Below are 16,882 nucleotides of genomic sequence, written 5' to 3' on the forward strand. Positions count from 1 at the left end.
CTGTTGTGCAAAAGACATTCTGCTAAGAATAATTTGTTTTGTATATGTTAAAATCCCATTTACACCATGTGTAAGATGATAATGAGGTGCTTTATATATTGTTTCTCTCTTTTCTTTTTTTCTTTTTTTGCACAAACCATGACAGTTAGCTACAAGCTAATCTTCTAAGTAGCATTCCTAAATGTATCCACTTTCAACATGTCATCCCTATTTTGGGCATGTCATTATAGGCTATTATTATATTTTATTTATTTTTTCAAAAGATTCTACAATCTGCAAGCTCTACTATTTGAGCATCTGTTTATAAACATTTATAAAACAGTGTAAAATAGGGCTTAAAGGGATAGTTCACCCCCAAAATGACTTTTTTTCCTATTGATAGTCACCCCACGGAGACTTGAATTCATGGATATTATTCTTATTTTGACGCATTCCTAAGCCGATAATTTGATGACCGGCAGCGGTTCCGGTAGGAGACACAAAGAGTCTCCTTTGTGTCTCCTGCCGGAACCGCTCCCTACCGGTCTGCTGGTCATCAAATTATTGGCTTAGGAATGTGACAAAAACCAAAATAAATCCATGAATTCAAGTCTCCATGGGATGACTCGATAGGGAAAAAAAATACTTTTTGGGTGAACTATCCCTTTAAGTGGTTAAAAGGACACAAACTCATCCGTGATGCTGAATATTCTTTGTCCTCCAGGCCTGCAGGTGGTGCTGAAATCCATCATGAAGGCCATGATTCCTCTGCTCCAGATTGGCCTGCTGCTCTTCTTTGCCATCCTCATGTTCGCCATCATCGGCCTTGAGTTTTACATGGGCAAATTCCACACGACCTGCTTTGACAATCATACAGGTGACGGCCTGCTGACTAGATGTGTGTGTGTGCGTGCATGTGCGTGTGTGTGTGCGCGTGCGTGCGTGTGTGTGTGTGTGTGTGTGTGTGTGTGTGTGTGTGTGTGTGCGCTTACCATACTTGAGGGCCAGATGTCCCCACGTATGCAGTAGTTGAATTTGAGAATCGGACAATGTGAGGACTGTTTTCCTGGTCCTCACAAGAGAAATGGTTCTTTTGTGGTTACACTTGTTTTAGAGGTAGGTTTACAATTAGGAAAAGGTTCAGGCTGGTGTCCTAAAGTTATAAAATAACCAGCTCAGAGGCCTTGTGGTTGGAGTGTCCCCCCCTGAGATTGGGAGGTCAGGGTTCGATTCCCCGGCCGGGTCATACCAAAGACTCTGAACATGAGACGCAATGCCTCCCTGCGTGGCACTCTGCATCAAGGGTTGGATTGTGGGTCATTCCCTGCGACATAGCATCATGTCCAGGGGATGTACTTTTACATCAAGCCGCTACAAAAACCCTATGGGCCACATGGCTCGGCAAGGCTTACTTACTTACTTACTTACTTACTTACTTACAAGTATAGTAATACAAACGTGTGTGTGTGTGTGTGTGTGTGTGTGTGTGTGTGTGTGTGTGTGTGTGTGTGCGTGTGCGTGTGCGTGCATGCGTGCGTGTGTCCAATGCTGCATGTGCATGTGTGTATGCTGTAGCCCCTAGCATAGATGAGCCTAATTTGCTCAGTGTCCAAGTAATGTACATCTGTTCTTCTTTGGGAGGAATTAAGCCTGATTTATACCTACTGTGTAATGTGGGTGTCGTGCACAGAGAATAGCACATCTGCAAGCTCACAACACGCCGCACTGCAACGCGTTGTGAGCTTGTAGATCTAAGTGTAATTATTGATCATCAGGCTATTCGACAATAGCCGATCTACAAGCTCGCAAAGCGTCGCATTGTGACACGTTGTGAGCTTGTAGATCGGCTATTTTCGAAAGATTTAGAACATTTCTTATTAATAATTGGATTAATTATTAATAATAAAACATGTATTAAAAAAAAGTATCTAGTAACCAAAATGTTTAGATAATTGGAGCGGAGTATACTTAGTTGATTTTCACCAATGCTAAGTGGCCAGATGGGTGGGCCATGTGCATTTTCAGAGCATGTTTATTTTAATGGTCATCAATCAATCGATTGTGTTCCAGCTTGGAATACTGGAACTAACATAAATTAGCATATTTTAAGTTCCTGTTTAACTGTATCACCATTTAAAAATGTTCAAGGTTTTACAGAAAAAAAATTGCATGACATTTTTTGTATTAATGTTTTGTATCATTAAAATCGAACTGTTTTGCCAATTATTTGGGGCCCACTTGCAACGTATCCTCACGGCCAACCAGTGGTCCCCGGCCCACAGGTTGAGAACCGCTGGTATAAAACTATGGTACACCTGACAAGCCACCGCTTCCTTACTCGCCCATCCTTTTGCAGATGAGATTCGGGAGGAGTTCCCGTGCGGCACAGAGGCTCCGGCAAGACTCTGTCCGGAGGGCACGGTGTGTCGAAAGTACTGGCTGGGACCGAACTACGGCATCACCCAGTTTGACAACATTCTGTTCGCTGTTCTCACCGTCTTCCAATGTATCACCATGGAGGGCTGGACCGACCTGCTCTACGTTGTAAGTACTGTTGAGTTGTCACGATCACAGGACATTTTAAATACATTATGATCGGCTTGTCTGACCGTTTGTAAACACACCCGGTATCAATGACGAAAAAACAATCCAACCGCGATGGCCCCTTCTCTTGTAGCAGCATGTGAATATACCATCTCTCGCCAAAAATGCACGCTTTTCTTACCTTTTCAACTGGCCACAGAAAAGGTATATCCAATATGATCGCTCATCCGGCCGTTCTCTTGTGAGTGAAAGTGAAAGTGATCACTCGGGTGATAGAGAACTGCGCAATCTTTTATAAAACCACTAACAAACTAAAAGTCGTCATAAGTCGTCCTTGGCAGTCTGGGCTTTTGGACGATGTCTCGTCATAAGTCGTCCTTGGCAGTGAATGAGTTAAGCGGAAATAGCCAATCTACAAACTCACAACATGTCGCGTCACGGCACGTTGCGAGCTTGTATACCGGCTATTTCCGCTTTTTTTTAAAAAATGTTTTAAAATGTATGGAGCTGTTTTTCAACAGATGAGTTTACACAGATGAATGGAAATGATTCTGACGATTATGCCAAATGATTGCGATTATCTCAAATAATTGTGTGGTCGGGCGATTACGTAATAATTGTGACACAGGACTAACTGCTGAGCAGAGTTCTGCAGTTATTGTGACCACAAATAGATTATGGCTGGTACCTCAGGGTGCGTCCGGGTGGTGCGCTGACGTAGAGCACATATGTCACTGGCAGTGGTTCAGATCTGACTCACGACCCTGTGCTGCATGTAGTACTGGCTCTGCTCCCTCTTTTCTGTCTATTTCCACTTGACTTGCCGGAGAAAAGAGAATTACTTAATCCATTAGGACCAGGAACGCATCTCTGTCATTTTAGATTTCTTTGGCTATTAAAAAATAGCAGATATACAAGCTCATAGCGCAGCACTCTGTGCCGCACTATGAGCTTGTAGATTTGGGCTATTTCTGAATAGCCCAAAGTATAAAATAATGGTTATAACTCAAATCTAAAATGACACCGGTGTGTTCCCGGAACCTGAGTTCCAATTCACCAAATGTAGTTACAGTGTTATTTATTCACAAGATTTCACTTTCTTAATTGGTTTAAAAAATTGCGAAAGTAGCACGTCTACAATGTCACTCACAATGTGTCACAATGTGACATGTTGTGTGCTAGTAGAATGGCTATTTTCGCATTCTTGTATGACATTAATTTACGAAAAGAAATAATAGGAGATACTGTGGAAGGTTTCAGCCTGACAGCGACAATGATACTTTTCGCCGATGATAACAGTACAGACAGACAACTATTGGGTTGAACACACCATATCTGCATAAATATCTATGAGCTGAATACAGATCTACACATTGGTTGCATAGTTGCCGATGGTGTCAAAAAAGTCAAATAATGGCCGACATATTGGCCAGACCAATATAATGCTCCGGCTCTAGCAATATGTCCATATATTAATAGGCATATATGGGCATGCGCATGCCCATATATGCCATATGCCATATAAAAGGGACACAGACAGATATGGGTACAAGGGTACTCTGGCAAAGCCCCTGACTCAGACATATCGGTCGGATCGGCGGTGCGACGCAGGTGTTTGGCCCGAACCTCTAGTTCTTTCAAGTTGGCTAGGGCTGCAACTAACGTCTCTACTCTAGTCTAATAATTGAGAAGTGTTCGAAAAATATATATACACAAATGAATTGATGTGATTTTTTTAAAATATATTTTGTATTGACTAAATCGATTAGTTTGATTAAAAAAGCCTTACTTTATACTTTTTTTTAAATACTTTGTACAACGGTATCATGCAAACCTTGCAAAAATAGCTGATCTGCAAGCTCACAATGCACACAATTTCCGCTATTTTTGCTACTGTATTTAAAATGTAAATACAACATTGTATTAAACAAATCTATAATTGTATTAACATGATTATAAATCGAGTAGTTCGATTAAGTGTTGCACACCTAAATGAGAGTATCTCTGTTCAAACACTAACCAGGATTGCAAACCAGGATTTAATTACCAATCATGAGGGTCATGGACACACCCCAATAATAACTCCTTGCAGGGTGCGTGTGCATTCGGAACTCACTGCTCACTGTAGCGTGCCTGTTCCAAAGCATGGTGGGTTTCAAACTGACACCTGTCATCTCCAGTGATTCTCTCTCTCTCTCTCTCTCTCTCTCTCTCTCTCTCTCTCTCTCTCTCTCTCTCTCTCTCTCTCTCTCTCTCTCTCTCTCTCTCTCTCTCTCTCTCTCTCTCTCTCTCAGGCTACTATCTCAACCCTCTGGCCCTATCTCAGTTTGCATTGACCTCCCTATTATCGCCTGATCTGTACACAAAGAAAATAGCTGATACACAGTACATTGCGAGCTTGTAGATCAGCTATTTGATTGTGTGAGCCTCGAGCACAAAGTATAACTCAGACTCCTGTCTTCCATTTCCACTTCCTCTTCTTTCATCCGTTCCTGCCCCACCCAGTCCTAGCTGTCACTCTATATCTGTCTGACTCTCCCCTCTTTCTCTCTCTCTCTCTTCCCTAGATCACCCCCTCCCCCTCCCTCTCCCTCTCCCTCTCTCTCTCTCTCTCTCTCTCTCTCTCTCTCTCTCTCTCTCTCTCTCTCTCTCTCTCTCTCTCTCTCCCTCTCCCTCGTTGCTGCTCTATATTTAAAACGATCCGTTCAGCCCAAGTTATTCTCACAGCTGCTGAGGAGTGGGGGGGGGGGGTGATAAAAGTTTAATGGGAGAAAAAAAAGGGTCTGCGGTACACGGCAGCAAGGCATGCAGGAGTAGGAGGAGGAGGAGGAGGAGGGGGCTGAAGGTTTTTGAGGAAAAGCTGGGGAAGGCATGATTCTTGGGAGGACGTTTAGAATGTAAAGGAAGGACACAAGGAAGAAGGGATGCAAGGATGCAAGGAAGGAGGACAGAGGAATGAAGTAATCGAGCAAACTAATGACTCCAAACTAACAAACGAGTGACGGAACGAGGGGACGATGGCGCGAGCGATGGGGACCGAGGAAGAGAGCAAAAGAGCAGACGGGTGGGGCGAAAAGGGGGGTTGAGAACGAGAGAAACGGGATGAAGGGAGGGGTTGAAGGACTCGGAGTCCGAGAGCGTTATGCATTATTTACTGCGTACAGAGCAGCCCAGCAGTGAGCGTGGAGGATATGGATTTACTTTAAACACAGTGTCAGCCTCGCCGTTGTTTACAGTTCAGACAACGTACAGAGAAATGCAGACACTTGCTGCCCTTTGCAGTGCATTTCCCTCTTTATCAAGTTCAAATTCAAGTCTGTATTAAATGCACGACCATGCAACAGTTGCAGTCACTGCTGTGAGAGAAATGCTTAGACTTGGAGCTTTCCTCAGCTTTGCAAGAAAAAGATTTAAAAAATATATATTTATATCAAATGCAATGCAATGAACCAAAGATAAAAATGGACAATTAGTCCAAGGATCAAAATAAAGGATAAATGGCCCGGACGGCTAGGGTAGCGGTCCGGGCACCTAGGCTGCTGATGCAGCCTGACAGTGTGTCGTGCGGGTTCGAGTTCCAATCCCGACAACCTTTTCTGCGTGTCCCTCCCCATCTCTTTTTTAAGCGAACATTTTTAACTCAAATCTTTGCTTCTGGTAATTCTACAAATGTCTTCTAAATCCTAACAGGTTTCTGAAAAAAGTTTCTATATCAGTGGTTCTCAAACCTTTTTTTTCCACCCAAAGGTCCACCCAAAATAATGTATTTGTCCGCCGACCCCCCCATCTCAACATATGTTGTTCCAGGGACACCCAGAAGAAAATATTTGAGTTACATATCTTCGCTTAAAAATATATATATATTCAAAGATTTGCACAAGTTTTCAGGATTTTTCAAAAATAGCAGATCTACAAGCTCATAGCACGGCACTCGGTGCCGCACTATGAGCTTGTATATCTGCTATTTTTGAATACCCAAATAAATCTTAAAATGACACAGATGCGTTACTCGGATTGAATGGGTTAAAGGTGCCACAGCATGCTCGCCTGCACCCTCCCTAAGATCACCACCAATATTTCCTGAACCTGTGAGTTCTGGACCGTAGGTCGTTGAATTTGGTGTCCCACAATTGGAGAGGCTGTTTCAACTACTTTTCAGCTGAACAAGTGATGTACAGTACTTGTACATTGGAATTGCATGTGGTGCCATGATAGCGCACACAAAACAAAGTACCTGTACTTTTAATGCCACTGTTGCAGAACTGTTTATATTTTTTGTATTGCGGTATACCGGTAACTGTAAAGTCTTTGTAAAAGTGGCTTATTTCTGCTTTGAATAAGACTCAAAGATCAGCACCAGACACCTGAGGTGTGCAAGTCTTTTTAAGCCATCTTTGCTGGGAGTGGTGGTGAATTTGCTGAGACTTTGCAGAGATCGCTTTGTTTAAAAACTATTGACAGAGTGATGTTTCTGACAGATTAGAGACTGAGGAGACGAATGAACCATTGGCAACCCTGTCTGATGTTGTGTTTGTGTGCGTTTGTGTGTGTGTGTGTGTGTGTGTGTGTGTGTGTGTGTGTGTGTGTGTGTGTGTGTGTGTGTGCGTGTGCGTGTGTCCAGAGCAACGATGCCTCAGGGGGTTCTTGGAACTGGATGTACTTCATCCCTCTCATCATCATCGGCTCCTTCTTCATGCTGAACCTGGTGCTTGGTGTACTCTCAGGGTAGGTCTCCTCTGTGTGTGTGCGTGTGTGTGTGTGTGTGTTTGCGTGCGTGCATTTTTTTTTTACCCATCATGTCCCTCTCTACCATCAGTTATCAGCCACTGGAGTAGAGTGGTGGTGTTTACCTGCAGAACGTACTGCCCTAGCTGTATTTTGGTATTTTCACTGTTGTTTTGTAGTAGTCAGGCGTTCCCTTTTGAGAGCTTACAGCTAATAACAGTGCAAGAGTGTGTCCAAAGAGATTCTATTTCGTGTGCAGGTTTTTTAAACTGTTGAGGTTTGTTACATGTTCTACAACAAGCTATGGATAACGATGTGTGTGACCCTTGCAGGGAGTTTGCCAAAGAAAGAGAGCGTGTGGAGAACAGGTGTGAGTTCATGAAGCTCCGCAGACAGCAGCAAATAGAGAGGGAACTCAACGGATACCTGGAGTGGATCTGCAAAGCAGGTAAATGGTTCTGCATTCATTTACACCAACCCGATCGCCAGAGGAAACGTTCTCTTTGAACGTTTTTCAAATTCCGTGCATAGACAACTGGAAAACCCGAAAATCCGTGCATAGCCACCTCGCATCTCCCCCATTGTGACTAAACCATTTCGGAGGCGCGCAGTCTCAAGGGAATTGTCGCCACGTAAGGGGCCACCGAGCGAGCTAAAGCGAGCGAGTTGCCGTCCCGAACGTTGCGACATTCCCTTGTGCCTACTCAGCGCCGTTTGAGTTATGTACCGATAGGCACAGAATCGTAAATTTTGTTGTGGGGACTGCTCTGCTTCCGGGTTTTTCCAGGTTGCGACTGGTTACGCCCACCGTGGGACTCGCCGTACATATGCACGGAATTTCTGGGTTTCTAGGCGACTATGCACGGAATGACGTGCACTGGATCCATGCAATGTATACTAATTCTCTGGTGATCAGGCTGTTTACACAGTTACCCAGAACATGTGTACACTCTCAGAGTAATAAATGGATAAACAGACCCTTCTTACAGCATTGCCTGGGGTTTTAGACTACTAACCTACTAGTCTGCTTTTACACAGCATCATTTGTTTGAGTGAATTTGACTAGTAATACAAGTTTCCTCAAACAAGATTCAAAACCCTTGATCTTTTGAATTCTTCAGAAATAGTTAAAGGTAGAGTAAGTGATATTTTTGGATTTTTTTAGTTTTTTGTTAAAAAGGTTAAAGTACTATATTCTGATAGTAATCACTGCTACAGAGCGTTTGTTCGGTCACAGGGGTCTCTCCAGCTCTTTAGTAAACAGAATATAGCACATTTTCAGGTACAGTAGGTGACAACATTTAAGCCAATCAGGAGAGAGCACTGAAAATGCATTTTCTGTTTAATAAAGAGCTGGAGAGACATGGGAGACCCCGTTTACTGAACAAACACACTAACCCTAGCAATGAGTACTATCAGAATATAGAGCTACAGGGGCACGGCGGCGCAGTCGGTAGCGCTGTCGCCTCACAGCTAGAAGGTCCTGGGTTCGTTTCCCGCAGGGGACGCTGTGGGCGCTGGGGGCGTGTTCTCTCCTCCGCGTCATCAGTGCCCATACCCTAGGTGGGGTTGGCGAAAGGGCCTTTCTGTGTGGAGTTTGCATGTTCTCCCCGTGTCTCCTAGGGTAGGTACCCTCACAAAAACATGCAGTAATCCTGGTCACTATACTGGTTACAAAATCGTGGGATAAAAATTTAGAAAAAAATGAATATAGAGCTACAGTATTTAACACTTATTTTAACAAAAGTAAATAACTTACCCTACCTTTAAGGGATGCAGTTCAACCATTGCTGACTCATTACTGAAAGCCAAGTTTGAAAGTTTCAGTGGTAGCTCTTACCCTGGTAACCCCTCTCTTGAGAAAAGAGAGTAGATACTTTTTAATGCCATTTTGATGCCAGGAAAGCATCCAAATCAGGTTGCAGAGTAAGGGTATTTCAATGTAGGTGTTATCTTTCATAAAAGGGCTCTATTGCGCGTTTTTGTGCAAAATAAACCCCACAGTAATGCAATGTCTGTGTGTCTCACATGACCACCTGCCTTCCCCCAGGCTTTAAGCAGAATTTGACTAACTTCATATAATTGATACTAAGAGTTATAGTTTGTCTATTACAAATAAGCTCTGCCATAATAATGGAGCCCATTCTGAAAAATATGTTATACATTTTGGGTGATAAAAGACACTTGAATAGTGTCCAAGGCTCTTTGTCATGACTAAAAAGACATTGCTTTATATGGATATGGCACCAATTAAAAGTGCTTTGATCCTTGGAATGAGACAACCCACAAAGCACTCCATCTCTCTATCTCTCTGTCAGGTTCCTTTTCATTTTTGTTCTGATGGATGGATAGATACAGGGACAGAATGAGCAATGGGTGGGCAGGGTGTGTATGTGGATGGATGGAAAGAGGTGAGCAAGGGGTGTAGAGCAAGTGTACACCGTTTGATCTTCTACAAAAGGCCACCGACATGAAAACAAAACCACTAAAAGCAAAGAGCAGGGTCCAGGCAGACACAGACAGGTGCAGCCTAAAGCTTTAGCTTCAGATGTTATTAGAATGCTCTGTTTTCACTGAATGAATATGGAGATGAAATCAGCCCAAACACATGCACATCATGAGCCATATCAGATTTGTCACTTGTAATTTGTGACTTGTAACTTTAAATTAAGTGTGCCTGCCGTGCCAATAGCAAAACACTTATTGTAATCCGCCATACTAATAATAAATATAAATATAGCTGCAAGCAGCAATAAGCGGGTTCGAGGGATAAGGCAGGGAGAAGCAGAGAGAGAGAGAGAGAGAGAGAGAGAGAGAGAGAGAGAGAGAGAGAGAGAGAGAGAGAGAGAGAGAGAGAGAGAGAGAGAGAGAGAGAGAGAGAGAGAGAGAGAGAGAGAGAGAGAGAGAGAGAGAGAGAGAGAGAGAGAGAGAGAGAGAGAGAGAGAGAGAGAGAGAGAGAGATACATTGGGGTTTTAACCAGGGACCTACAGACTTGCAGGTAGACAGTGTACTGACTGAGCCATTGGATAGACAGAATTGGATTTCATGTGTGGTAAGTTATCATACAGCATGGATTGCTTATTATATATCTACAAGCTCATAACGCGTCACATTGTAGATCGGCTGTATGTGGCTACTGTAGGTGTTGTATTAATAATTAAATCTGCAAAGTAACAAGTAACTAAAGCTGTCATATGCTGTAATTGTAGTAGAGTAGAAGTAACAAAAATGGAAAGTAAAGTAAAAGTACCTCAAAATTGTACTGTGCATTGTAAGCACTTGTATTGGTACTTGAGTAAATGTACATAGTTACTTTTCAGCACCATTGAGGAGCCAATGACTGACAGGCTAGGTACCACCAGGTGCACTGATTGCTAGAGTGCAGAGGGACATGGGTTGATACTAATGGTCTTAAGTCAAAATGTATATATCACACAGCTTAGATTTTTTTGATTAAATAGGAGTGTGATGTAAAAACAAATCTGTAGTTCATCAAATGTCAATGTATATTGTTTCTTGTGTCTGGGTAGCTCAGTTGGAAGAGCTATTGACTCTGAACCGCAAGGTCATGGGATCGAATCCTGGCAAAAGCAACACAGCATATGAGTAATGTAGTTCCCTGGTGTATAGAGCATTGTTACAGGTATAGACTCAATTGTTTGTTAATATTGCTACCCTTTAACACATCCACTGCCAAGGGCTAATCTCATAATGTACTCACCAGTGCCAAGGTGTTTTTGTTGTTTTTTAGTTTTTTTCATGTCGCCATAGATCTTGTTAAAATCCTTAAGATTGAGCGCTACACGGTCTGTTTACATCCGCGCGATCTCCCTGTATCTCCCAGTGAAAACCACGTGTCAAACGGGGCATCCATGTTTGAGTTAGAGCGGATTACGTTAAACAGTGAAATGCGAGGAGAAAAAACTACAGGAAGAGAATTGAGTTTCAGTTTCGTCTGTAGAATGGGAGCGGGCGTGCTCGTCAAAACCGGATCCCAAATAATTCTATTTCCTGTCATCAAACCGGAAACGGAAGTGGATCAAAAAAATTCCGAAAGTGCACCCGGACCGCGCATGCGCGAAAAGACCGCAGCCCGTAGGGCTACGGTCTCGGCGCTTAACAGTTGGATTTAACGGCCCGTAGGACTACGGTCTTGGCAGTTAATGTGTTAAATGGCCATGGCCAATAACGTGGCATTGGGCGCTTAAAGTTAAATATTTGAAAAACTACACATTATTTCAAAGAAAAAGCCACCAGGCCACTAATGAGTTGTGACAGGTGTGATTGGTGATGAGTGAGAGCAGGTGGGAGGGGTGGATCCAATCCATGGGAATAGGGGGAAGGTTGCTGACTAGATGACTCTTTTCTACACCCACCCTCACTAACCTTAACCTCAGTAAAACAACGACCTAACCTCAAGAAACACTATTTGTAAAACTAAGAATTCCAAATGATGATCACCTCAACACATTGTTGAGGACAGGGATCGAACCAGCGACCTATGAATTCACAGACTGTCTCTCTTCTCATTCCGCTAAAGCTGGGGAACAATAGCCTGGGTGAGGGGGGGAAGAAGAGGAAAAAAGGGGAAGGAGGGGGGAGGAGAAGCTGTGGGGGAGGAGGAAGGGGGAGCTGTGGATCGAAAGGTCACTAGTTCGATTCCCGACCGGAACATCTCTCTAACCCACCCAAAGTCTTACCAAGTGATATGAATCTTTCAAATATCATTTAATTAGTGACACAAAGAGGTCAGTGTCTTATTGAGATTGCCATACAGCCAAGTAGTTATATTTTGTATTGTTAAATACTTTACTGTAGTGATATTTTAATTGTATGATGAACAGAGCTGAATTATTATGGACTGATCTTTATATGAAGTGTGTGACAAAGATTATACAGTCTTGTGTGTGTGTGTGTGTGTGTGTGTGTGTGTGTGTGTGTGTGTGTGTGTGTGTGTGTGTGTGTGTGTGTGTGTGTGTGTGTGTGTGTATAACTCAGTCCATAATTATAATATAGTGTATGCATATATATATATATATCTGCACTTTATTTCTACAGCTGTACTTTTGACTTGTTTCTACCAAAGATATCTGTAAAAATAGCCGTCAAGCAAATATATTTGCTTGTGTGTGTGACCCTCTAGATTACTGCAAAGTTTCAAACAAATGTGAGTCTGCATGTATGTGTTAGGGGCAGATGAATAATTGTTATAAAACTGCAATATTCATTGGCTCATAAAAGCTTAAAGCAGAGGTCTTCAACAGGGGGTCCGCGGAGGTACTGCAGGGGGTCCGCGAAATTGTTGTTTGATTAAACAATATTTTTGTTTGAAAAAAATTTAAAATATGTATTTTTTTTTCCCCCAAAATGTCAAATTGTCTTTAAACATAACATGAATCCATAGCAAACAGATAAATGGAGGCACAATGCACAATAAACAATAACATGGTATGTTTATACATATTTTGTAGAGATTTTTATTTATGCACACCTACTGGGCAGGTGCGTATAGGAGCAGGCAATATAAAAACACAATTGTATACATAAATATACAATATATGTGGTAGCCCCCCCTACCCTACGAGGTAGGGGGGTCCCCTGCTCCATCTCTCCATCAGTTTGGGGGTCCCTGGCCTGAAAAGGTTGAAGAGCCCTGGCTTAAAAGGGCAAGACCACTTTGGTAGAGGTTTGGGTTGTGTATTTTACCTTGCCATGATGTAACTCCAAATGTGGACAAGAAATCAAAAATAATTGCTCCATTGATTATAAATTGATAATTCTAAATTTGCTCCTCATTGACTTACATTGTACGCTGAAACAGCTCTAAAAGTCACTCTATAAGCACGTAAACGAACACGAACAAAGCTGATTCAGACAATATAGAACATCACCAAACCCAGTACTGTTTGTTTTTTTAATAAAAATGTTAACTTCCTGCTGATTTTACTATTTGAAGATCCGGATCCGGATCCACGGATCCAGTCCAGGTTTTCTTCTTAATAAAAATAGCAAAATCAACAGGAAATTAACATAATTTTTTTTTAACAGTGCTGGGTTTGGTGATGTTCTATATTGTCTGAATCAACTTTGTTTGTGTTTGTTTATGTGCTAAAAGAGTGAGAGCTGTTTTACTGTACAATGTAAGTCAATGAGGAGCATATTTTAAATTATCAATTTCTAATCAATGGAGCAATTATTTTTGATTTCTTGTCCACCTCAACCCAAACCTCTACCAAAGTGTCTTGCCCTATAACGTTTTCACTTAGAAAAAAATCCACTCCCATAAATCTGTTTGGTATAGGTCCAAAGTTCATGTGGTAAAATGGTTTCGTGCAGATTGCTCAAAGATCCCAGGAGGAGATAGATTCTTTACTGTTTTTCATATAATTCAAAATGGTGGGAAATCTAAAGGTCAGAGGTCAAAAAGTCAGAGTATGAAAGTTGTTAGGCATGAGGAGACGCATGTGTAGTATTGAAGTTTCATGGCTGTAGGTCAAACAGGGCATGAGTTGTACCTGTTCAAAGTCAATTGAGTGAAATAGCTCCACCCTTTGGCCGATGGTTGTGAGTTTCGTTTTTTTCTTAGCCGTTTGCAAGCATAGCCCTCTACCATATTGCAGAGTTTCGTAAAAAGTTACCACACGGTTAGGCCAGAACTGCAAAAACGGCGGAAGAAGAAAGCCAACAGTTTCAAAGAGGTTTCGGGGCCTGATAGGCCTTGAACCCTCAATAATAATAATATTCATCTTGTCATTGTCGCCCCCGCACGGTTGACCACAACCGTAGATGAACATCACTGATGTGTTTATATCATGGCATGTCATGTTACATTATGTCATGTCATACCATTACATGTCACGTTACTATTTTATGTTGTTGTTATTTCTATGTTATTTGTGTTATTATTTTGACCGATTTTGCTGAATATATCCCTTGTGTATGTCTTTCTTGTAGAAGAGGTACTCTTGGCAGATGATGACGATGGAGAATACGATGGTATAACTACCTTTATATAACTTAATAATTGTATATGTACATGCACATGTTTATGTATGTGTGAATGTGTGTGCGCACAGGCACATGTCTGCTTATTGTACTCTCTTGTAGAATAATAGCATATTCACGCTGTCCTCCTTTACATTACATTTAAAAAATGAGAAATGAGAAAAGGCGACCGCTTTTAAAATGTGCTTTTTTTGGCCAAGCGGAGCACTTTCCAAAGTTGAGAATGGATTAACATTTCGAGAAATGTTAAAACAATATTGCTGGCCCAGCCGTCCGCAACAGGTCTTCAAACTGCCCATTGCTTAGCCTGAAGTACGGTAGGCTTTAAACGAGCTCTGGCCAGACGGAGTCCTGGACGAGGACGTGATACATCCCATACCGCCGTCGGCCATTGAGGACGTTTACCCTCCTCATCACTGTTTAAGAAGTAGTGAAAATAGCAGATCTACAAGCTCACAACAGATCTGCTATTTTCACTAGTTTGGGTCCCGGGCAAACGTCTAATCTCTCTTTTGGGTCCCGGGCAAACGGTTTGGGAACCACTGCTCTAGGCAGTGCTTTTTCTTGATATCAGGCGGTCAGTGTGAGGTTTTGTCATCCCTCTGTGTACAGTACAGTACAGTACAGTACAGTACAGTACAGTACAGTACAGTACAGTACAGTACAGTACAGTACAGTACAGTACAGTACAGTATGTGACATGTCCTCTACAGGCTCACGTAGGAGAGCCACCAAGAACCACAAGAACAAGGCAGAGCTTCTCAACACCTGAGGAGGGAGAGGGGGACCTCGCAGTGGGTAAGACAAACAACCGCACGCGCAAGCGCTGCGCCGCGCGCTACACCACACACACCAACACACACACACACACACACACACACACACACACACACACACACACACACACACACATCACGACACACACGCAAGCCACAGGTACACACAGATGCTATCTTCTTATCTTGCATATCAGCATTACTTGACTCCCCTCGTCCCCTCCCTGTTTCCTCCTCTGAGTTCCCTACTGTGCCTCTCTCCTCTGCTCCCAGCTTTCTGCCCTTCCTTCTCCTCTGTCACCAGTCCTTGACCGTACTCCTGCAAAGTCATTACCCACTTCATATACAGTAGGACAAATATGCTGCGTTATGGCTACAAGCCATTTTCAATGTACAAACTGTCGCATGACACTTGTTAATGCGTGATGAGCTGCAAAATCTAACAATTTCCACTCCCCTACACAAGCCTTTCTATTTCCCTTTATATTTTTCCCGTTCCTACATGGATGCAGACTTGATGACATCAATGAGCGCGTTGAGCAACTATGACTCGGCGAGAGTTGTAGCCGGCCACGCTTGGTTGTTTTGAAGCTTTTGTCGCTTCTAGGGTGAACGAGGCATGAGGCTTACCGTATGTGCTGGTCAGGTATACAGCAGTGCTGTCATGCATACTTTGTTTCATGCACTGAGAGCTGGTGCTACTAAGAGGCATGTACTGTAGACCTGCCATGTGCAAAACGAGCAGTGCAGAATGCTCTCTAGTTCTTTGCCAGAATGGCACCCTAGAGCTGTTGGAACTAAAGTGTTATTCATTTCTCCCGCTTTTCTACTTTGTACTACTTTATTGTTGAACTTAAGTCCTATGTTATACTTGGGCTATTCAAAAATCGCAGATCTACAGTTTTTTTTAACATGTCCCAAAATAGGGGGGCCCAAATTAACAGTGACGATTATTGTATTATCTCTCACCCTCCCAGGTTCGCCGTTTGGCCCGCGCCAGCCTGAAGAGCTGCAAAGCTGGAAGGCACCACCTTCAACCGGTCGCGAGCGACGCCTGCGCTTCTTCATCCGCCACATTGTGAAAGACCATACTTTCTTACTATCGGGCGTGCTGTGCCTGGTGGGCATTAACACCTGTTGTGTGGCTGTGGCTCGTACGTCCACAACATACCAACCAGAACCACTCTTCTGACTTCCTCTGTGAGTTATACGAGGCGGCTGCATTTGCCCATATGTTTTGTGTGTGTGTGTGTGTGTGTGTGTGTGTGTGTGTGTGTGTGTGTGTGTGTGTGTGTGTGTGTGTGTGGTGTGTGTGTGTGTGTGTGTGTGTGTGGTGTGTGTGTGTGTGACATAGTTTTTTTTTGGACAAACACAGTTTTGGGACATAATCTTTACTTCCCCAAATATGGATGGATGAATAAATGGTAGTGATAGCCACAGGATAAGAGGATGGTTACATTGATGGATGGATGGACTGGCGGAGACGGACGGACGGACGGACGGATGGACAAATCGGTGTAAGGATGGATGGATTCAAGGAAGGAGAGCACAGGACACATGTAGTGCAAATGAATGAAAGGTGTGTGTGTGTGTGTGTGTGTGTGTGTGTGTGTGTGTGTGGTGTGTAGGTGTGTGTGTGTGTGTGTCGCGTGTGCGTGTGCGTGTGTGTGTGTGTGTGGTGTGTGTGTGTGGTCTGTGTGTGTTTGTGCATGCTTGCGTGCAGGCGTGTGTGTTGTTGGTCACCTCCTTCTCTCTCTCCTTGTAGATTTTGCTGAGTTAATCTTCTTGGGGATCATTTCTGTCAGAGATGTTTATAAAGATGTACGGCCTGGGGAAACAGGCCTACCTCCAC

General features: G+C 43.0%; 2 protein-coding genes across 2 annotated transcripts in view; both read left to right on the forward strand.

Moving 5' to 3' along the window:
• Window positions 1-16,882, forward strand: part of gtf2f1 (general transcription factor IIF, polypeptide 1) — a 235,715-nt gene that overhangs the window by 131,132 nt on the left and 87,701 nt on the right. The window lies entirely within an intron of this gene.
• The window catches only part of cacna1aa (calcium channel, voltage-dependent, P/Q type, alpha 1A subunit, a), a gene marked incomplete at both ends in the record, with an annotated part of 141,769 nt that overhangs the window by 39,093 nt on the left and 85,794 nt on the right, over window positions 1-16,882 (forward strand). The window contains 4 exon segments of the mRNA XM_080446597.1: window positions 704-856; window positions 2,336-2,523; window positions 7,145-7,248; window positions 7,581-7,696. Of these exon segments, the coding sequence (XP_080302723.1) occupies window positions 704-856; window positions 2,336-2,523; window positions 7,145-7,248; window positions 7,581-7,696 (561 nt within the window).

The sequence above is a fragment of the Gymnoscopelus braueri genome (genome assembly GCF_963280865.1).
Source record: "Gymnoscopelus braueri genome assembly, chromosome: 13".
Taxonomy (NCBI): domain Eukaryota; kingdom Metazoa; phylum Chordata; class Actinopteri; order Myctophiformes; family Myctophidae; genus Gymnoscopelus; species Gymnoscopelus braueri.